Source organism: Peromyscus eremicus, chromosome 1 (assembly GCF_949786415.1).
Source record: "Peromyscus eremicus chromosome 1, PerEre_H2_v1, whole genome shotgun sequence".
Lineage (NCBI taxonomy): Eukaryota > Metazoa > Chordata > Mammalia > Rodentia > Cricetidae > Peromyscus > Peromyscus eremicus.
Genome location: NC_081416.1, coordinates 141559979 through 141582774, shown reverse-complemented (window position 1 = coordinate 141582774; position 22796 = coordinate 141559979). Strand labels below are relative to the sequence as shown.

Genomic DNA, 22796 nt, shown 5'->3' with positions numbered 1-22796 from the left:
TTGTCCTGCTGAAGAGTCTGTGCCCTCAGAGCAGCCCAGCTGGAAAAGTCCCAGACAGAAGCTGGAAATGTGATGTATGTAGATGCACACAGACACCCCCAGACCTCTACCTCACCAAGACTCTGAAGCCAGGAAAGGCTTAGATTGAAGCCTGAACAGTGCCAAGTAACTACATACAAATATGTGTGTGTGTGTGTGTGTGTGTGTGTGTGTGTGTGTGTGTGTGTGTAATTTAAATATAGAACACATTCTCTTTTAACATAAAGGGAAAATATCATATTTACATATATAACTATCATAAATATCATATTTATATTGTAGTATAATATATGTTCAGTCTAGATTTCACAGCCTCTGCAACATAACTGATTAAGAGCATGCATGCAGACCTTTCTATGTTCTTCCCCAGGGACAGGTTTCTGTTTCATCTTACATTAAGTGCTGTGAACTGGAGGAATTAGGAAACCTACAGGTAGCTAAGAACAAAGAGGGAGTTGCTAGGCCTGTGAGCATAAGTACTGCAGCTTGGGCTGGTGGCAGCCATAGCCATAGCAGCTGTAGCTGCTCCCGAAAACGCAACTCAGTTCAAGAAGGTAAACACAACAACAAATACATACACACGAAGGAGAATCCGGAAACTGGGTGAGGTAGGCCCCACGCTCAACATGCTGACTCCTCTAGGGCTACACAGAAGACTAATTAAGCATCAGTGGGAAGTGAAAAGTCAGGCTTGATGAAGCTCACAGCTGGCCAGCACGATCTGTCCCCCACTCATCAGAGACTGAAGAGGAGAAGAGTCTAAATATCAAAAATTGGCTTCTCCTGCAGAGTGAAAGAGCTGGGTGGAGACGCCAATGATCCAACTTTTTTTTGGAGGTCTGCCTGAGGAGCAGACTTGATCTTCCTTGTCTCTGAGTCCTAAGAGAACCAAGCATACACAAGACACATGGGAGTTGCTTAAAGCAAAGCAGGTGGCTTAGACCAGCACCAAGCTTGATGAGGCTCAGAGAGTCTGGCTAGAAGTGGTGAGCACGGCAATGTCAGCAAGACTGGTGGATAGTTACAGTAAGATCTTCAAAGTCATCCAAAGGCCCATGTGTTAAAGGCTTGGTCCCTGGGATGCTGTATTGGGAAGGTGCTTAAGTGAAATACTTAAGTCATGGAGGGTAGGCCCTTAAAAGAAATTGTGGAATCCACATACTTCCTTTTCTCTTCATTCTCTGTCTTGTAATGTGAGTGGTTTTTTCTGCCATGCATTACAGTAGGACATGCCATCTTGCTACAGACCCAGGGAAAACAATGGTCACACTACAACCTTGAAAATGTGATCCAAAATACACTTTTTTGTGTTTATAAGTTGGTTATGTCAAATATTTTGTTATAATGACAGAAAGCTGAATAATAATAAAAAACTGGTGGTTTGTGTAAGGTATTCACCAATATAATTAAAGAAATAATGAAAAATAATGAAATTAAGGAAATATATTTCAAGAATGGAACAAGATTAAAAACAGACTCAAATGAAATGAAGTTGCATGACTTATTTGCCAATGTCTTTGAAATAGGCCTTGTATTAAGATGTTCACCAAGGTCAGAGAAGTATCACATGTACCAAGTAACATTTCAACCGAGACAGAAAATACAAGCATACTACACAGAAATAACAGAGCAGGACAACAACACTCGGACTGAAAAAGTAAATAAAGTGAACCAACCGCAGACGAGATAAAGTGCAAGAAACAACTGGTGAAGTTGAAGATACACCCTTGGAAATTGTTCCCCCAAAGGTGCAAAACCACAAAAGAATGAGCGAGAAAGACATTGAGGAGACTCATAAGACACCATCAAATGGTCCAACGTGTTGAAGCTTCAGAAGACAGAAGGGCCTCTGACATATCTAGATGAGGAGAAAGAGATGCAATAACAGACCCAGGAAGCGAAAAGGATGCTCCTGCCTCTCAAGACAAAGAAATTCACACCAAAACACATCATAAGTAATCTATCAAAAACACAAAGGGATGTTTGAAAGCAGCAAGAACAAAGGTGACCTGGGTACACCCATGTCCAAATCTTTCATCCCATGGAGGGATGGATGGTTTCTGCACTGATTGTGGAAGCTTCAGCAGCCTGAATAATGTCACGGGTACTTGGCCAAGGGGTAGAGTATCCAAAATTCAGTGCCTCCTACTTTTCAAAAAGGACAGTCCGTTTTTGAAAATGCAACCTTAAACCATCTGTTGCACGGGTCTGTAATGCCAGGGACTTTGAAAACTAAAGCGGGAGGGATACAGGGTCAAGGATAGCCTATACAGAGAGTTTATGCAGGGCAGCCTGGGCTACTTAGTGAGACCGTGTGTCAAAATGAAAAGGAAGAAGAAAGCTAGATTTACAGCCCATGGGAAAGTACTTTCCTATCATCTTCAGGACACTAGGATGCAGAAAGAGATGAAATGGGAAGAGTGTCAGGTCATATGAGCACAGAGGGAAAAGAGGACAGGAAGTTCAGGTCAGCTCAGTTCCAACCTTCACACACAGGGAATGGGGCACCATTATATTTTTTGTCAGAGTGGCTGGAAACCAGGGATAGCCACCAAATTTGAGAAGTGCATATCTAAGGCATTTTGATTTGACTAGTTACTCAAGTAACACTGACTTATAATGTGAGTGTTCTGAATGAGTAGAGATCATGCACATGAAAGAGAAGATCACCACCCTTACCAAACAGTCTACAAGAGAGTCAGCATTGAAATGCAATAAAAAAAATCACTGACTGGGTACTTGAAACTGTGAGGACTGTAACCTGAGGCATGCAAACAACCACAGGGAAGAGAAGCTGCTAACAATGATATGAGGAAACACTTCCACTTCAGAAGTACACATTCTAGACTGTTCTGTGTTTTCACACATTACCAGCTTACCCTGATCTATGATGGATGCTCACAGTTCCATTTCTCATATAGACCACATGTGGAGAATAATAGATACCCAGAACCTCCAGATAAACTATATCCCACCACATGCAGTCACAGACTGAGCCAAGTTCTGAATGAATGGGGAGCTGACCCCAAAGCACACCCACAACTCTTACAGGTGATAATGACTTACAACTGCCAAATTTCAGGGGACAAGCATGGGCATCCATCGGGAAGTCCTCAAGCTGCATTGGACACTCAGCAGAGATAGTCAGGCTGGAAAATAAAAAGAGATGGTTAAATGGCCTGCTCTTCCTCTCATAAATCCATTTGTATTAAAAGTTTGATTCATATTTGTAGGAAATTGTCTAACTGTTCCCACTCAATTACATGTTTGTGCTATGAGTGTCAGTGGGAGTGAAGGGATGAACCAAAGCACTCAGGAACCCAGTGGCCTGATATGTGTGCCTACACACACATCACTGCTCATAAAGCTATCTACAGTGCCTTCCCAATGATGAGTTACCACTTCCCACCCCTTGCTCATCATCATCTAACATGCATTCTTTGACAACACTAAAAAGACATTTATTTTCATAAATAGTTCACACATTCAAAAAATATAAATGTATGGCAAGTGTACAATCAAATCTTTACCAGAACCTGAGTTTTTCATTGCTTAATGGATCACAAAGTAACTTGTATTGCAGTAGCAATTTTCTGGTACAACCTGATTATTATCCTTTTAATTCAAATCTTGTCTCCCACGTAAGAATGTCACTGACCACAACGCTGATGGCTGTGGCTGCTCATGCCATGAAAGGCATTGTGGGAGTGTTCTGGCCACATTAACTTCCATCACTATGGTAGTATATGGAGGTCACCATAGCTACCACAGGGTATCACAGATGGATCAAGGGCCAGAATGTAGAGCTACTCAGTGGCAGAGTCATGAGTGGAGCTCAAGCTGATGGCCTCTGCCTACAGAGAGGCTCCTATAGCATCTAGTACCTAACCTATGACTGCAGACTCTGCTCTGTAAGATGATATACTTACAGTACTCCACAATGTGTGGATGCTGGAGCCCAAATATGGTGGAATAGGCTCCCCAGAGGTTTATATGGTAGAAATCATTAGTGTGGTAGTATAGAGTTGATAGAGCCTTTAAGAAGGGAGACCCAGTGGATAATGATTAAGTCATGCAGGAAACCACTTCAAGAAAAATTAATTTAATTCTTGAACAGCTCCAGTAGTTCCCTCAAGAGTAGGTTGCTACAGAGTGCCAAGCTAGCCTCTGAATTCCTTTGGTTTCCCATCCCACCATTTTCTTCCACATATTTTCCTGCCACTGCTGTATCACCACCATGGAGACCTCACTAGAGAGCTGACACAAATGACCTAGGATTTTTCAGCTTCCACAGCAAGAGCTAAATAAATCTCTTTGTATATTACCTAGCATCAGGCATTTTGTTATACAATGAAAACAACAATACACATGCATTTATGTCTCTACAGGCAAAATTCTAAATTACACTAATAAGCTTATTTTCTGTTTCTTATGCTCTTTCTCATTATTTAAAATTAAATTAATTACATAAAATGTTAAACATTTGACTTACTATGCATGTTATAATTCTATTGTTAGAGCAGAAAATAAATAGCTTATTGTCCATTGCTTGTTATATTAAGTAGAGAAGTTTATGCTCAGGGGATGCAAATGAAATGCAAAAACATGCATTTTTGCCTTTATCACTTCCTTTTGTTAAAACAGATTAGTCTGGTGTTTTAAATTGGTAGCATCAATCACAGGTGATCACTGAATCCTGAATAGCCAGTCTAGCCATTCACTGGACAGGCAGGTTAAAAGCACACACTTGTCAGAAGAGAAAACTCTTGGACACTGTTCTGCAGGACAATCCCAGGGAGAGAGTGAGTCACCAAGGGCCATGAGTACAGGGTGACCACATATACTACCAGTTCTCATTCTCAGGTTCAGATGTAGAGATGGCTTTGAAGATGACACTCTGCACACACTCATAGAGCAGAGGATATACATAAAACCACAAAAGTTCATGTAGGTCTCATTCACTTAACATTTCATCTGGTATATGTCATCTGGAGTTTTTCCATGTGTGTACATGTTGCTTTCTGATCTTGGTACAATAATGTACCTTTCTACACACTTGAGTAGAACTATCTCCCATATCACTAATCCCTCTTACAGTCATGACTTTGAGAGACTAATCTTTTTTTTTTTAAATATTCATTTAACATATGAATGACTTCTATTCAGGGACACCAGAAGAATGAATCAGATCCCATCATAGATGGTTGTGAGCATGTGGTTACTGGGAATTGAACTCAGGACCTCTGGAAGAGCAGCCAGCGCTCTTAACCGCTGAGCCATCTCTCCAGTCCTGAGAGACTAATCTTAAAACTCTAATATGTGTATGATGTACATGTCTGCCAGCATAGCTAATAACCAACAGACTGTTCTTAAACTTTTCAAAATTATTTTATAGGAATGCTAACTGACATGATAGTTTTCAGCTACAAACTATGAAAGGGGGATATTGTCAAAGACTGTGGAATGGCAATGTACACAGAGATTAACTCACCAGAATTATGAAAATAAGGACTTAAAAAGCACACACATTGAGAACAGTATCAAATGATCATAAAGCTACTGTAGGAAATGTATCAGAGAAAGCAACAATGAAAAGAGAGACAATATGGAACTAGAAGCCACAGTAACCGCATCAAGCAACATGTAACAGTGATCACAGAAAAGGAGAGGACTGTGGGAGTTTTGTGACTCTGGGCTTCCACTCTGCCAGGAACACCGGGAGCAGTGAGAGTGGAGAGGGTGGTTCAGGTGAGCCAGCTACAGCACAAAAGACTTCAACTAACACACCCAGCTCTATGTCACCCTTTAACGACATGCATGACATGAATGACAACTTCATGGGCCCCCTTTCCCTTTCCACAAGGGCACATCTGGAGGTGATGCCAATGGCAGAGTCTCTCTCTGGCCATTTACAAGTCAAAGAGCTCTCTTAACTGGTTCTTAATCCAGCAAACACTCAGCTTCCCATTGGTGTGCAGGCCTCCTGGAAGCTGAGTCCTCAACTTAGTCGCAGACATGGTGAATATTGCAGTCCCAGTCCCCATTCCCCTGTTGTAGGGGGATTGCCCCCACTTTATCCCCAGGGTAATCTTGAGGAGTGAGGCATAAGAGATATTAGATAGAAGGATACAGGGGAGAGAAACAGATAGAAACACAGGATAGCCTTGGGAGGGCCTGGATCAATATCCACCGGCCCCTCCTATGTTTTCTAAAGGACCTTTTATAGGAATGTCAATGGGTGGAGCAAAAGACCTCCTGCTAGCACAGCCAAGTGCAGATCCTTCCAATTACCTGGTAACCATACACATAGTCAAGCAATCCTCTAATGCAGCCATGCTGGGTAAAGCAAACTCAGATGTCACTAGGAAACCTTTGTGAGCCTCCACACTCTGTTCTGGTTTTGTTTTGTTCATATGGCCATGGTGGATCTAGAACTTAGAATCTCTGTAGTTTGGCTCCAATTGTCAAAATAGATCCCATAGAAAGAAGATTCAGAGCTTGGGCACTCTGTCCATCCCTGGTATATTTCTTCTTTGCTGCTGGCCAAGCTCAGGCATAAAGGAGGACCAGAGTGCTCTGGCTGCCTTTGTGGGGTTCACTGTAGATGCTTGTCCCCAAGAGCTGTCCACCTGCAGAAAATCACTGTACTAGCACAGTTTAAAGTAGATTTTGGCAAGAGATGCTCAACAGGAATCTTCCGTTAGCATATTGTGAGAATGGAAATGTCACATATATACTGCAGGGGGCAGAGGGAAATGAAAAATTTGTGCAGAGACCAGTAGACAGGATGTAGTTAGATATGTTTTAAAGACTCTGCATAAAATGGTTCTAGCAAACCTACATACAACAGTGGTTTGTATAATATAACTAGCATCTTAGTAATTACTCATACCTTATTTGTATAAACTGCCTTATAATCAGTCTGAAGTCTCAGGACAGCTACTTTACCAGTAATGGTCTCTGCCTGCTAACAGGCGGCAATTGTTCAAATGAATCCCTCAAGAACAAATGCAATAAATTTATATTTCTGCTATTTTTACACATTGAACAAATAGCCTGAGTTTTTCTAGATAGAGGTACTCTTCTTATCTGAGCTTGTGGACACAGAAGAGAGTACACTGAAAGGTAACTAGCCTCCACATGGAATTCAGCTCAGACCTTCTAATGGAGGGGCTGACTGTCATAGACCAAAGGAGCCAGCTAAGTGACCCATACAAAGCCTTAACGTTTTTAGCTACAGTAAATGAAACTCAAAGGGTTCAGGATCCTGCCTCTGGCAGAAATTCGTTGAGTTACTGGAAGATACAGGCACATGGTATTTGTTTTCCAAAGGTCCAATTTCTATCTTACTTCTAAATTCTGCTAAGGCAATTCAGGCATTAACAAATGGGACATGATGTCTGCACAACAACTTAATTTTAAGAGAAGGAAAATAGCACTTTGCAAGTGAAGATCGTTGTTCCCTATTGGTTTTTATGTCGCAATTGGGAGCTTAGGACCCCAAATTCACTAATTTGGGTTCCTGTTTGGCCAAAGGGTCACTCACATGTGAAAGGTACTTTAGTCTAGGCAACCTGGTCCCAGAGAGTAGCTTTATTTATTTATTTTTATTTTTTTTCAGTTCTTATTTTCTTTTCTTTATTTTTTTTTTATTTTGCAATACAATTAAGTTCTACATACAGGCACAGATTCCCTTGTTCTCCCCCCTCCCGCCCCCCTCACCTTCCCCCCAGCCCGCCCGCCCATTCCCATCTCCTCCAGGGCAAAGCCTTCCCCACAGACTGAGATGGATAGCTCAGCCATTAAAGGCTAGGCTCACAACCAAAAATATTTATTTATTTTTTTGAGACAGGGTTTCTCTGTGTAGTTTTGGTGCCTGTCCTGGATGTCGCTCTGTAGACTAGGCTTGCATAAAACTCACAGAGATCTGCCTGCCTCTGGCTCCGGAGTGCTGGGATTAAAGGCATGCACCACCACCGGCCGGCCCCAGAGTAGCTTTATCATTAACTGTGTGATATTTGTAAAAATGCCTAACTTCTTTAGTCCACTCTTCCCATTTAGAAAAGAAAGATAACAGTTGATTTTTATAATCTGAAAAACATAGGTATAAAACAAAGGGTTAAACAAGATAGGAACTTCAATGACAATAAGGTGACTGAAAATTGAAGACTTTCCTGTTTCCATGGAAATGCTGCAGCAGAAGATGTGCAGAGAAGAGGCAGGCAGCACTGTAAACATCAAGAAAATGCACAGCTCTCCCAAACCTAGAACTACTTGCCTCATATGACAGAAGGTTTGTTGCAGATATAATTAAATTAAGGTTCTCAGGGTAGGGAGATCACCCTACATTGTCCAAGCGGACCAGTCTCATCCCATGGATCCTATCAAGTGGAATGAAAGAGTGGGAGTCTCAGGGGGAGATGCCGAGACAGAATCAGATGTGAGTATGAGACCCAGAGCTCAGAAATGCAGGGGTCTTCCTGGAACTAGATGAGACAAGATTCTCCTCTGGAGCTCCCAGAATCAATGCAACTGGCCAACACTTTGATTTTAGCCCCATGAGACTTTGTGGCTCCTGACCTCCTGAACTATAAGTCAATAGAATTTGTTGTGTTTTAAGCAAATACATTTATGATGATTTGTAGGAAACAGATACAAATTTGGTACCCAGAGAAGATGTATTACTTTAACAATGTCCTGGAAATATGGAAATGGCTTTAGTAATGGGCTGACAGGAAAAGACTAGGTTTCCTGGGATGGATAGACTATGAATAACTAATGACTGCAGTGGTGTGGTGGAATGAGAATAGTCCCCATAGATTCATGTTTGAACACTTGATCCCCAGTTGGTGGAACTGTTTAAGAAAGATGAGAGGGTATGGTCTTGCCAGAGGAGATGTGTTACTAGGTGTGAGCTTTGCAATTTCAATGGCCCACACCATTCCCAGTTAGCTATCTCTGTCTCCTGTTAGTGAATCAGATGTAAGCTCTCAGCTACTGATCCAGAACCATGCCTGCCTGCCTGCTGTCATGACGGTCATGGCCTCACTTATTGAAGCTGTAAGCTGCAAATAAACTTTTATATGTTGCGTTAGCCATGCAATTGAAAAGTAACTAAGACAAGCGGTGAGAAGCAAGTGAGAACTGTCAATGGCCACTGTTGGTAGAAATAGGATAGCTAAGTGCCATTTGGCAGATTCTGAAGCAAATATAGAGCTACTAGAAACTGAGAAAGCAGATCCTATTATATGGTGGCAGAGCACACAGGTGAATAGTATCTACAGTAACAGGGAAGTACAATTTGTACAGGATGTAGTAAGCTAAATAACACCTCCCAAGGTAATTCTTAATCCCTCTGCATGTAAATGTTCCCACTAGTAAGAAAGTATCTTTGTGGATGTGAACAGGCGGCCTTGAGATGGATAGGCCATCAAGGTGGACCCCAAGTCATCACAAGAGTTCTTGGGAGAGAGAGGTGAGAGATGAGACCATGCAGAAGAGCATACATGAAAACAGAAGAATGTGAGTCACTACACTGTTAGCTTGAAGACTCAGGCAAGGGCCCTGGGAAAGAAATGCAAAAGACACAGCTCTGAAAAATGATAGCAGTGCTTCCCTGAGCCTCCAGAGGGAGTATGGTCCTGCCAACATCTTCACTTTTGTCAGTGAAACCAGTTTTTTTTTTTTTTTTTTTGATTTTTCGAGACAGGGTTTCTCTGTGTAGCTTTGCGCCTTTCCTGGAACTCACTTGGTAGCCCAGGCTGGCCTCGAACTCACAGAGATCCGCCTGGCTCTGCCTCCCGAGTGCTGGGATTAAAGGCGTGCGCCACCACCGCCCGGCTGAAACCAGTTTTTGATTCATGGTTTCTAAAACTTTAAGAAAATGAACTTGTACTGAGTTAAGTATCTAAGTTTGTGGCGATTTGTCACAACATCACTGAATATGAGTACTGTGATGAAATTGGGTACTCATCATCTGGAAGAAGTTGCTTCATTTCTTCCTACTTCTCATCGTAAATCATGAGGAGAAAAGAGATGGAGGGAAAATTGCTAACAATGAAGCTACATTTGATGACATTGACACTTTTAGCTCGTCTCTGCTATAACTAGTATATTCCTTACCAGGAATGCACAAGCGAAAAACCAAAGTTGTGATTGGGCACCCTTTGGCAAGAGCCTCCAAATGATCAGAATAAAGGAGTAGGGATCAGAGACCAATGACTTAGAACAAATGGGGGTACAAGATGGGGTATACAAATGGCTTCAGTCCTAAGCCTCCTAACCGTATGTTTCCACACAGGGCAGAGGGAGTATTTAAAGTATGAGGGACTTGGGCCTTTGACATAAGAATTGGATTATCTGGGTGGGTTCAATACCATCAATTACAAGTTTTCTCATAGGAAGGGGCCAAAGTATTAGTGTCAGAAAGTGAGGCACAGTGATGCAAGCAGAGGTTGGAATGCACTAGAGCCATATGTCAAAGCATGCATGAAGCCTAAACTGAAAAAAAATGTAGGGGAAATGCAAACAGAAAGCAAATTTGCCAAGTAGCCAGACATTGGCACTGAAAACCTCACTTCTGACTCTGGCCTCCAGTTCTGTGAAGATCATAAGCTCATGTAAAAATATCACCAAGTTTGAGGTAACTTGTTAAAGCAGAATAGGGGCATACCAAAGTACTTGCCATGGAATAAAACGTCAGTGATATTAGTGAAGAAATGGCCAGTTGAACTGTTAGGCAGCAGCCCCTGGTGTTCTTATGCTGGGAGCTCAAACATAGCACTCATGTGGAGCAAGCATTCTAATAAGGAGTCCTCAGTACAATGGAGAACTCAGATCCTGGTAATAAGCAGACACCTTGAACAGTAACTGACATGCATACCAGCAGCAACTGTGAAGGGGGCAGATGACCCACCCATACAAATGCTACTGTGTCTCTCAAGGAATACAGGTGATATTTGGGGATATTTTAAATCTTCAATGAATATCTAATGATTGCTGCCATGGAAAAGAAGTAAGTTATTTTGGTAATAATAATCTTCTAGCCACAGTAGTCCTTATAAAGTTGAGCCAAATGTACAGATAACTTTTTAGTCACCAGAATGCTACCTGTCTGAACACAAGCAGAATTTGGAGATGCAGAAGATAGGATGTATCACACACACAGAAGGTTTGAACATTCCAGGTAGCAGGATACATCTGATCTCAGCTGGAAATGCTGGTGTGTGTGAACATGTCCCTCATGGAGTCCTGACACCAGGACAAAGATTACCCTCCAGTTCTGGTACCTGGGGCCAACAGATCCACATGTTTCCACACATGTATATTGGCTTTTATTACATCTTTCCCATGCATTGCCTCATTGTTATGGACAAGATGGATAGAAATGCAAAATTTTTCTTTTCTCAGCTTTGGCTAAAATTCTAAACTTTTCCTTCTGTTTTTCTATACATCAGATATCATGCTCTCTTAATGCTGGAGTGTATTCATTTTCAGAAGCAGACCAGGGCAGGGGTTCCAGTAACAAGAGAGATTGCAACTCTCTCTCTTCGTGTGTGTGTGTGTGTGTGTGTGTGTGTGTGTGTGTGTGTGTGTGTGTGTGTTCCAGAAACACCCACCTTCCATAAGCCTGGTCTGATGCAAAATCAGGAGAAACTCAGCGTCCCGTCCCTGTACTGCTGCACTCAGGAGGAAGAAAACCCGAAAAAAACTCCTTAAAAAGCAGAACACACAAATGCACAGGTTTCTCCTGAACAAACCACCAATGCAGTGTGCTGTGGATATTGGTTCTGCAAATATTCTTGAAAATGTAATTGTAGTTTACGTTAGTGTGTTGGAGGTAGATATCTTCAAAAGCTCAACAGCAATACAAAACTGAACTGTATTGCATATGAAGACTGGTAGGTCAGGAGTATATGCTTAAGCCTGAAAGTCACAGCCAGCTGGCTCAGCTCCCCACTTGTCACATTAACTGTTCCCATTTAATGGTATCGTAGAGACACTGTATCTCTGTTTGAGCTAGCCCAAAACTGCAGATCAAGGTCCTTCCAGAGGTCAGCCAATGTCATGTCCTCATTAACCAGATTCAGAACTAACCATGTCCCACCCACACTTGCAGAAGGGCAAGGGATAAGAACTAGAAGAATAACATGCACACTAACCTACTTTACACACACTAAAATCTGAATTCAGTGAAAGGCAAGTTTTGAAAAAAAAACTCTTCAATTGTTATTGGGAATTTAAAATTCTCCCATTTTTAAATTCTTACATTAAACAATTCATGCTTTCACTTGTACAATTGCAGAATTCCACCCTTTAAAAGTATGATATACAGACATGGTGGTACAAATGGGTAATTCCAACACTTTAGAGACTGAGGCAGGAGGGTTGGGAGGTCATTCCTACCCTGGGCTTAAACAGTAAGATCTTGTCTCAAAATCTTTCTTTTCCTCCCAAACACTATTGATATAGCATAACTTTACGTCCCTTTTAGAGATGAATGGCACAAATCCTACAACCTACTTCAAGCTTGAATTACAGAGTTCTTGGGCTGTTCTAAGGATAAGGAACTCATTTTGTATGCTTGTGCATAACAGGAATGTACGTGAGTCCAACCACCAGAATTACACTGTGCTAAAAATGCCCATGGAGCTGTGCACAACTTATTTGTATTTTTGTTCCTCTTCAGCTGTTGGGGAGAAGATGTCAGCAATTCTTGTTTATGTTGGGAAAACCAGCATCCATGTCATCTCAAAAAGCCAGTGTTGTGCTTAACCAAAGGGGACAGGACCACTGTGGGTCTATTTCAATTGATGACTTCCTTTTGTTAAAAAATATTCTCCAGAAGGCATTTAAATAATGAATGAAGGAGTAGAAATATTTAATTTTATGTGCATTATTCACCCAGCAATAAATATATCATAATAGATAAAATATGGGGAAATAAACAGAAGCATAAGCAGTAAATAATTATTGCAAAATAGACAGCACACAAATGTGCAAATGAGCTCCTTTCTATAGGGCAAAGTCAAAGTTCAGCTTAGGAAATGTGTCTCTCTAAGCACAGAGCACAGACAACCAAAAGAACCACCCAGAGGAGGGGCGAGCTTCCACTACTCACAAATCTGGAGCCCAAATCCCTGTGGAAATTACAAAGCTTACTACTCAGAATGTTCAAAAGGCCCCAATATAAAATGAGGAGTACTATGTGTGACAAATAATAGTTGTTCTTAAAACTCTAGGGAAGGAGCTGAAGATATGACTCAGCAATTAAGAGCATTTACTGTTCCTACAAAAGACCTGGGTTTAGTTCCCAAGCCACGTGGAGACTCACAACTACCTGACACCCTCTTCTGATCTCCTGCATACATGTGCACCATGCACTTATGTTCACTCCAGAATGCACACATACACATAAAATAAAAATTGAAAAAACTTTAGGGAAGAAGATGGCACCAACAAAGCCTGCACATTCAGGATTCCAACAGTCTGTTCATTCATAAAGACAATGGCTTAGCAAAATTTACCAATATGACTTTCTAAAAAAATGCTCTAATCTATTAAGAACCCTAGAACCCATGGTGAGATTGCTTAATGAATTAAAAAGCACTCAAACCTCAGTAAGCAAGACCTGTGGCCTCTAAACAGTTCCTGACCCCACCCTGTTCTTCAACTCTGCTACAGTAGCAGCCACATTCCTGGTATAGATGACTGGTAACACAAAATGTGTCCTGTATTCTCAAAGAATGTTGGTGCCATGCTTTGCTCTGTTAAAGGCTTCCTGAATGACTAGTTCAAGAGCTGCCTTTGTTTTATCTGCCCTAGTGATATCCTGAGCTGAGGCATTTTCCTGGGCAGTGCTTATTTATTTGCACATGTTTGCCCCAGGCACAGGAGCTAGGGTGAGTGGGCAGTCAGCAGACAAACAGAAAACTTGGAAAGTGGAAGAATGGAAAGATCTCTAAGGGGCAAGGACCATAGAGTGCCCCAATATTCTGGAACTTATGTAACATCATGCATGTTAAGGACTAGACACAAGTAAAGGAGGAAGGCAAGAAAACGGTCATCCAAGATGTATAAAGAATTCACAGCTTAACATTGAATAAAATTAATTTTAAAATGAATTAAAAGAGCTTTCAATATATCTCACCAAGAAATACCATGGTGCTAAACAAGCATAAGATGCTCCCGGTGACATCTCATTGTGGAAAAGCAAAGTAAAACAATGAGATAACATCGCAGTTATTAAGATGACCAGAATCCACAGTATCTGTGGTACCAAATGCTGGGTAGGATCTGAGGAAGCAGGAGCTCTCATTCATCAATGCTGTGTACACAAAATGCTCCCAACTGTTTCAAAGACAGCTTGGCACCATTTACAGAACTAAACAAACTTACCAAACGACCCAGAGTTGAACTACTTGGTCTTTATCTGAAAATTCATGTCTATACAAATATCCCCAAGAACATTTACAGATGTACTCCTAATCACCATAAACAAATTGCTAATTGGAAGCAACAAAGATATCCTTCCATATGTGAATAGTTAAACTGTACCCAGACGTCATGGTGAAATATTATTCAGTGCTATAAAGAAATGAGCCTTCATATCACAAAATATACATGGAAAAAACTCAAGTTCACATTGCTAAGTAGAATAAGCCCATTAGAAAGCCTATATCCATAAATTCCAATGGCTTGGCACTCTCGGAAAAGACAGATATCCATGTTTTATGACTCAAATGTGTGGTATCTTCAGCAATAGAAGAACACTGAGAAATCAGTCGGGACTGATCTGGAAGCTTCAACCCAATGGCTAGTTGTCACAGTACTAGACGGTGCTAAGCATACTATCAAGGAAGAAAAGGAATCACCTGTCTTACCCAGATGTGAGCCCTGTGAGCCAAAACAACAACTAACCATTGCACCATACCCACTGGTTTCAATGATAGCACAAATGTCACCAACCACTTTCTGATTGGATCCAAGGAGCCCGTACCTGGCACTGTTGTTGGGTCCAAGAACTTGTGCCTAGACAGGTCATAGGCCTAGGATATAACCTACTCCTATTATTTTGCTAAGTTTAATAGTGGACACACTATTAAACTGACTCCTACTGACTTACTTACTGCTCTATCAATAGATTAGTGCATCTTTCAAGCCTAAAAAGAGAAGTTTCCTATGTAGTAGCTGACAGTGAGTACAGAGACCCATAACTGGGTTAAGTACAGAGAATGAGAAACTGCAGAATGCTCAGCCCTAAATGAGGTATCTATATCATACACACCCTTCTCAAGGCTCGGAAATAATCACAGAAGAGGAAATGGATCATAAGAGCCAGGGGCAGTGGGTGAGTACAAGGAAAGTTTTTCCTTGACAGAACAGGGCAGTTGACTATATGAACTCACATCAGTTATGACAGCATCCATGAGACCTGCACAAGCCTAAGCTAGAGAAAATCCATGGAATGGAAAGTAGGCCTCAAGTCCTACCCTTAGCTGACTATTGGTAACATAGCTGCTGGCACTGGAAGAATTAGTTTTCATTAAGGTTGTGAGTCCTGTTAGATCCACTATGTTACAGAGAGTAGTAGCACAAATTGGGCTTGATGAGGTTTGGTTTTTCTGGTTGTTTTTTGTTTTGTGTTTGTGTGTGTGTGTCTGTGTGTGTGTGTGTGTGTGTGTGTGTGTGTGTGTGTGTTTTGACACAAAATTAGGTGGATATGGAAGGGGAATTAGATCTAGGAAGAGTTGGGGGAGGAGGTGAATAGGGTCAAAATACAACATATGAATTCTCCAAGAAAATATTTTAAAAGAAAAGAAAAAGCAAATTTAAGGAGACAATAAAAGGAGAAGCAATTGCCGGGCAGTGATAGCGCACGCCTTTAATCCCAGCACTCAGGAGGCAGAGGCAGAGGCAGGCAGATCTCTGTGAGTTCAAGGCCAGCCTGGGCTACAGAGTTCCAGAAAAGGCTCCAAAGCTACACAGAGAAACCCTGTCTCAAAAAAACCGAAAGAGAGAGAGAGAGAGAGAGAGAGAGAGAGAGAGAGAGAGAGAGAGAGAGAAAGCAATTGTCAGGAAGCAAGAGGAGGCAGAAATGAATAAATAGGTGAGTACATAGGATTTTTAGGGGAGGAAATTTCTATGTGATACTGTATTGGATATGTGTTATTACAATTTTGTCCAAACACATAAAATGCACAGTACAAAGTGTGAACTCTGCCATGAACCATGGACTTGGAGCTAAGACATAAGCACTACTGTAGTTGCAGGGGAGCAGGGAAGTCTGCACACGGATGGGGTCAAGGAAGCATGGGGAGTCTCTACACATTTCTCTAAGTTCTATAAACCTAAAACTACTCTGAAAGGTGAATTTCTTTTACAGTGATCAATAGCAGTTGAGAGGGACGTGCTTGGGTGTAGCCTGTATTTAATCAGTGAATGTGATATGCATGTGTATAAATCCAAGACTGAACCTTGTTATTATGCATAATTAAGATGTTATTAAAAATGAAATAATTGCAAAAAATTAAAATATGTAAGTAAATAAATACTTTTTTAAATTAAGTTCACTACTTTGCTGTTTTAGTGGCTTTTCACTGCTGTTAGAAAATACCTGAGAAAAACCATTTTAAAAGATGAAAGATTTTTTTTAATTTGTTTGTTTTGTTTTTCAAGATAGGATTTCTCTGTGTAGCTTTGGAGCCTTTCCTGGAACTCACTCTGTAGCCCAGGCTGGCCTCGAACTCACAGAGATCTGCCTGCCTCTTCCTCCCAAGTGCTGGGATTAAAGACGGGCACCATCACTGCCCAGATGAGGAAAGATTTCTTTGTGGCTTGGTGTTTCTGACCTTTTGGCCCGTGGTTGGCTGTCCCCTTTGTTTTGGTCCTGAAGTATAAGGGCTTGAGAAGACAGCTGCTCACTTCAGGGAAGCCAGGAAGCAGGGGACTCAGAGAGGAAGGGTCCAGGAACAATGTATCCTTCAAAGCATACTGTTGTAATCCACTCCTTCAATCCAGGCCTTACCTCCTAAGAGACCATCCAGCTATGGTTTCATCAAAGGACATATGTGTTGTGAAGGGACTGTGGCTGTGACAGGGACTATGACAGCAGGCATTTGACTCCTCTTTACCAGTAAAAGGAATATAGAGCTGGGAGTGTGGGAGGCTTGGGATTCCATCCCAGCACAGAAAAAACAAGAACTGCCCTCCCTCCAAAAAAAGATTCATATATTCTACAACTATAACACTGGGTAGCTTGTCCTTCTGTCTAGTAGGTAAAGAAATGGAAAGAGCTATGTTATGAGTGAAGGCAGCTTACCCTACTACCGCCCCATCCTGCAAGGGCACAGCACAGTAGCATTTCCCTGGTGTTCATATTAGTCGGCTGGGGTTGCCATAACAACATGGATACTCTCTCAGCACTCTGAAGATTCAGAGTCTAAGTTGAAGGTCTCACAGATTTGGCATCTTTTGAGGCCCTTCCCCTTGGCTTGCAGGCAACAGCCTTCTCACGTGTCCTCACAGGCTCTTTCCTCTGTGTGTGGCCATGTCCTTTTCTTTTCAAACAAGGACACTAGCCAGATTGGATAAAGGTTCACTGGTCAAGACCCCATTTTAACTTTCATTATCTCTTTAAAGACAGTGCTTCCAAATATAGTCCCATTCTGAAGTACCAGGGGGTTTTCGGCTTCAATGTAGGAAGTTTTGGTTGACAAAATTTAGCCCACAGTAGCTAATCCATTTCCCCTTCACCCGAGGTACTACTTGCTTTCTGACATGACAAATGACGCTGCTGAAAAAGAAACAATGAATAAATAGGCTTCAGTCAGTTCAACTGCAATTATTGGGTGATAGCATTTTATAAGGGCGAAAGCTTAATTCACATGAGAAATGGTGTCCTATTCCTGCAGCTCTTACGAGATTATTTACAAAGCTTTTTTTTTTTTTTTATTTCTTTACAGAGACAGCAATGAATTATTTGATTCTTTGAGGATGACATTGACACACATACACAAACCACACTTTAAAGGAAGGAATGAGAATAATTCGAAAGGATGACCTGGGGGAGGAATAATAGGGACAAGGGGCAGAAGAAAGAGAGAGAGAGAGAGAGAGAGAGAGAGAGAGAGAGAGAGAGAGAGAGAGAGAGAGAGAACAAGAGAACATGTGAGGGCTTTTGAAGAACCTGCACCCAGTTGTGGCCAACAAGACCAAGGACACGTCTTGTCTGAGCTATGAACTATAAAACACTCCTTTCATTTGCATTTATCACCCCAGGAAACAGAAATACTTTTTACTTCCTTAAGAGTGTCCATAGTGGTCAGTGTTAATTGTCAGTGTGGTAAAATCTCAAATCACCTTGGTGATGAGCTACTGAGGATGCTGTGAGATATTATCTTGATTACATTAACTGAAGTGGGAAGACCTACCCACTGTGAGTGACACTATTCCCTCAGCAGGGAATACTGGACTATACATAATGGTGAAGAATGCGGCTGAGCTTTAGTATGCATGCATGCATTAATGTTATATTCTGGCTACAGACAGAATGTGCCCTCTGTTTCAAGTCTGATGCTGTGACTTCCCATCCACAGGAGACTGCATCTTAGAACTGCAACCTACATAAACTCTTTCTCCCTGAAGCAGTTTTTGTCACATTATTTTATCATAGCCATAGAGGAGAAATTAAGATAAATGTGGAAGTTAATTAGTAGCAGACTGAGATTTCAACTCATATAGAATAGTTTCAGATCCTGGATAGGAATGAGTTGGATACAAATTTTGCAAGTTAGTTGGCTAGGTATAAGCCTTAAACATGTCAAGGACTTTGTAAGGAATCCAGTGATCTTGTCAACTGATGTGGTATCTATATTCAGAAAGAACCCAAGAGAAACTGAGAGAGGTTATCAGCCAAGCAAAGGTGGAACCCTCCAGAACTGAGAATTAGATCACACATGAGCAGCAGATGTCCATGGATACAAGCCATGAGTAAGAGCATCTTCTGGTAGAAAGAGAGAGTCGAATGTCCCATGGCAGAAAAAAGAGTGCAAAGGCCTAGGCAATGAATAGAACTGGCTGGTTAATGTAAATCTCAGCCAGCAGCCAGGACATAAGAGCGACTCTAGGCTGTTTAGAGGAGTCTACAGAGAATGCACGGGGAGTAACTTACAATCCACTAGACATCGCCTTAGAGCTTAGGCTGTTTTCTAAGCATGCTGGTAGCAGCAGAAGCTAGACATTCAGAAATAAGTGATTGTTGAAAAAAATCCAGATTGGGACCAGGGAAAAAAAGCAGTGGCCAGACCTGGTAACTGGGGCTTTGACAAAGTCCAAATCACAGTTCAATTCAGTACACGATGGTGCAAAAATACATGCTCAGGGATCTTGTAGGGAAGCATGGATGCATGGACCACACAGAGGCTAGAAACAGCACCAAGAAAGGTACAGAGGAGGTAAGAAATGGTGATAAGAGAGCCCAGGAAGACAGGAGTTTAAGCAACCTGCAATAGTGAGAGTCAAGGACTTGAGGAAAGAAAAGGGAACCTGGATTGATGCAGGATGTCCTTGGCCTGATGAGGCTAGCATCTGTCACAGGTGGTGAAGGATGCATAGGAGGTGAGGCTCTGAGAAAAATCATGTGCTGCTGGGTGTACCAGGGAAGAGTGAGATTTCCTCACACAGGGGGCACCAGGCAGTCACCCCAGGGCCCCACCTGTGCCATCTCACATATAGTCCAATGCCATCCTAATCTTATGGATGAGAAGGGAGAGCAAGAGCTGCTGTAGCCTGTGTGGTGGTGAGACAAAGACACCACTGACTGGGGATGTTGGGAGAGGCATATGTTCCAAACACTCCCCTAGCTTCTCTCTAAGGAGACCAGTGTTGAGGGCTAGGGAGGCTGCAGGGCAGAGCACTTCTTTAGCATGCCTACGGCCCTAGGTTCCATCCATGGCATCACAAAAAGGAAGCAAAGTCATTCATACATTCAGAGACAAGTGTAGTAGTTACCCATGGATCACTCCCAGATAGCTTTTTGTTTTGATATTTTTTTTCCCAATGGCATGTACTCTTGTATAGTACATGTGCCTCCAGATCATGGGGCTTTGACAAAGTCCAAATCAGGCCACAGATTCAGAGAACCTGCACATGGTGTCTGAAATAGAAGTTCCCCATTCTGCTTCCTTGCTCTACCCTCTGGCCTCCATACTTCTTGCAATTGTAGCTACTCCAAAGAATCTTGGGGGAGAGGAGTTGGGCATGAGGAGTGGCCTGGCTTAGGAGGAGCCTTTATGTCCTATGATTTCCTCAAGACCCAAACCAAGCAATCTGCCTTCCTTACAGGACCCCCTGGGGTGGTCTCTATCTACATACTGCATCGCATTTCTGACTACTCTTTATCCCTTTTTCCAGCATCCCCAAGTAAACACTTACATGACTTCATATTGATTCCTGTGATTGTATGTACTTCTGGACATGCTGGCCCTATGTCCAGAACACCCTGGTAGTTTTAGCACCATGCCATTGTTCATTGATTTCAGCCTTGATGTCTCCCTGTGAACTCACCCTGCCCTTCATTCATAACTGCATGCACAGCAAGCTGCCTCTGCCACTGTGACCTGACAGCTGGGCAGGCAGCCAGGCCCCAGACATACTCAGAGTAAGACTTTGTCATGTGACTGAATGGATGGAGCAGGGAACAGGAAGGAGGGAGCAAGGAAAGGGTGGCTGTGAAGGGCTGTGGCACCGAGGACAGGGTAGAGAGGCAGTTAAACCAGTGTTCCAATGAACTACTATTTTTTTCCCTGAACTTGGAGACAGGTAAGTCAGCCCAAATGGATATCTGTCTCAGGAAATGAGTGTTCATTCCCTTAGTGATACACACACACACACACACACACACACACACACACACACACACAAACACAGTGTCACATATCTGTACACAGTCACAGACCATACCATACCACATATGCACATGCATTCTCTTAGTCACATACTCATATACAGCAGTCACCTGACATACCCTTTACTTATTCATATACTCATAAACAACACATATACACATATCTCGCTATATATGTCTCACACATTGCACACTCAAACATATACACCCATACTCAAATCCACACATCCACATATACCATATACCAGGCACCACAAATGCTCATTCACCACAACACTTACTCTCCTACATACCCCACACACCCACACATATTCACCTATCCATACACTCACACTCACATGGTTCCTTTTCTAGCCATCCTCAGTGATATGTTCTCAAGCTCCATTGTGAACTATCAAAGCACAGAATCAGGAAGTAGAACAGGGGGGCTGTCTTCCAGTGTTCTGAGCATTTTAGATTACCTAGATGGACAGAACAGGATGTTTGCTGTGGGCTGATGGCACACAGTGGACACAGGTATAGTCCTGAGGTGAGTCATCACTCAGGCTTTCTGGGAAAGGCTGTCACTTGTCACTTACCACATGTAGCTACCTGAAGGACCTGTGACACCCTCACCCACCTCCACTGAACTGGGGCTCAGTCTCTGCAGGTCAGGACTCAGGGAAAGGTCTTACAGTGTACTCTCTGTGAAATTAAACACAAATGTCTACTTGGGATGTACTTTTCCCTGTGCTAGACAGTTTCGTTTAGCTGTCTCAAAGACAACCTACGTAAAATTTAGAACAGAATTCATTTCTGTCACTCACTTGTGAAAGCCTGGCAGCTTTCAAATGCCCCTGCCTCTCCCTTCCCTCCTTCCAGGCACTACCTTGGGGAATGACAACATTCTGAAGCCGGCATTATTTTTGACACCTCCGACACACTGACTGCTTCACATCTTCAACAAGTCTTGTCAGCTCCCCAAAGAGCAGGCAGACATGGTCCCTTTCTTCCATGTCCCTGGAGTCCTCCTCTGCCTCCTGTCTGGATGCACCATTCCCCGTAACTGCCCTTGGAATACTGATCCTGCAGGCCATTATCTCTGCAAAGCAGTAGGTTCTTTGCTTCAACCCCAGTGAGTGTTGATGCTCTCTCTCACCAGCCTAGTCTGCATACAGCTCAAAGGTGCAGAGTTCTGTACTCCATGATTAGACTCTTCTTACCTACCCAAGGCTGTGTCTTCTCTTGGGCTAGGTAACAGGCAGCCTAGTCCAGGAGGCCTTTCCTGACCTCTCCCAGACCAAAGGGCATCTCCTCTTCCCCTGTGTTCTTCCTATTTTTCCTCAGTCAGAAACATCCTATAATCACTGATTGGCCTTACCCTGTGTTAGCTACTTGGGGAGAAGACAACTGGAAAAAAAAACAAGCTTCAATAATAAAAATTAGCTATATATTATTCTCCTGTTAGATGTCTGTGAATGTCATGGTTTATTGATTGCAGACAGGTTTAAAATGCTTTAGAAACCCCCCTCATGTTAACAGAGCATAGCGTCAAAGCTGTAATGTTCCTCAAATACTCCAAGACTCCACTAAAGTCTGAAACTCCCCTTGATCTTCAGGTTGTTAGCTGTCTAATGTGGATACTGTAAACTAAACTTGGATTCTCTGCCAGACACTCAGCCATCTCTCTATCTCCTTCTTTAATTTTTAAATGCAATAGAAGGTTGGTTTGTACTGCATCTAGGAAAACCCACGATTCAAAATTTTTTGAGAAACACGATACATGGCAGACCCTAACATATCCTTGATCAGCATCAGGGACATGCCTAGTCATTTTCAGGTAAATTTCAAAATCTCACTGCTACTCCTCCTC

At 42.2% G+C, this 22796-nt stretch overlaps 1 protein-coding gene across 1 annotated transcript in view; it reads right to left on the bottom strand.

Moving 5' to 3' along the window:
• Window positions 1–22796, bottom strand: part of Gabra5 (gamma-aminobutyric acid type A receptor subunit alpha5) — a 101121-nt gene that overhangs the window by 41265 nt on the left and 37060 nt on the right. The window contains exon 7 of the mRNA XM_059253339.1: window positions 3106–3188. Within this exon, the coding sequence (XP_059109322.1) occupies window positions 3106–3188 (83 nt within the window). The remainder of the gene's footprint in view (window positions 1–3105; window positions 3189–22796) is intronic.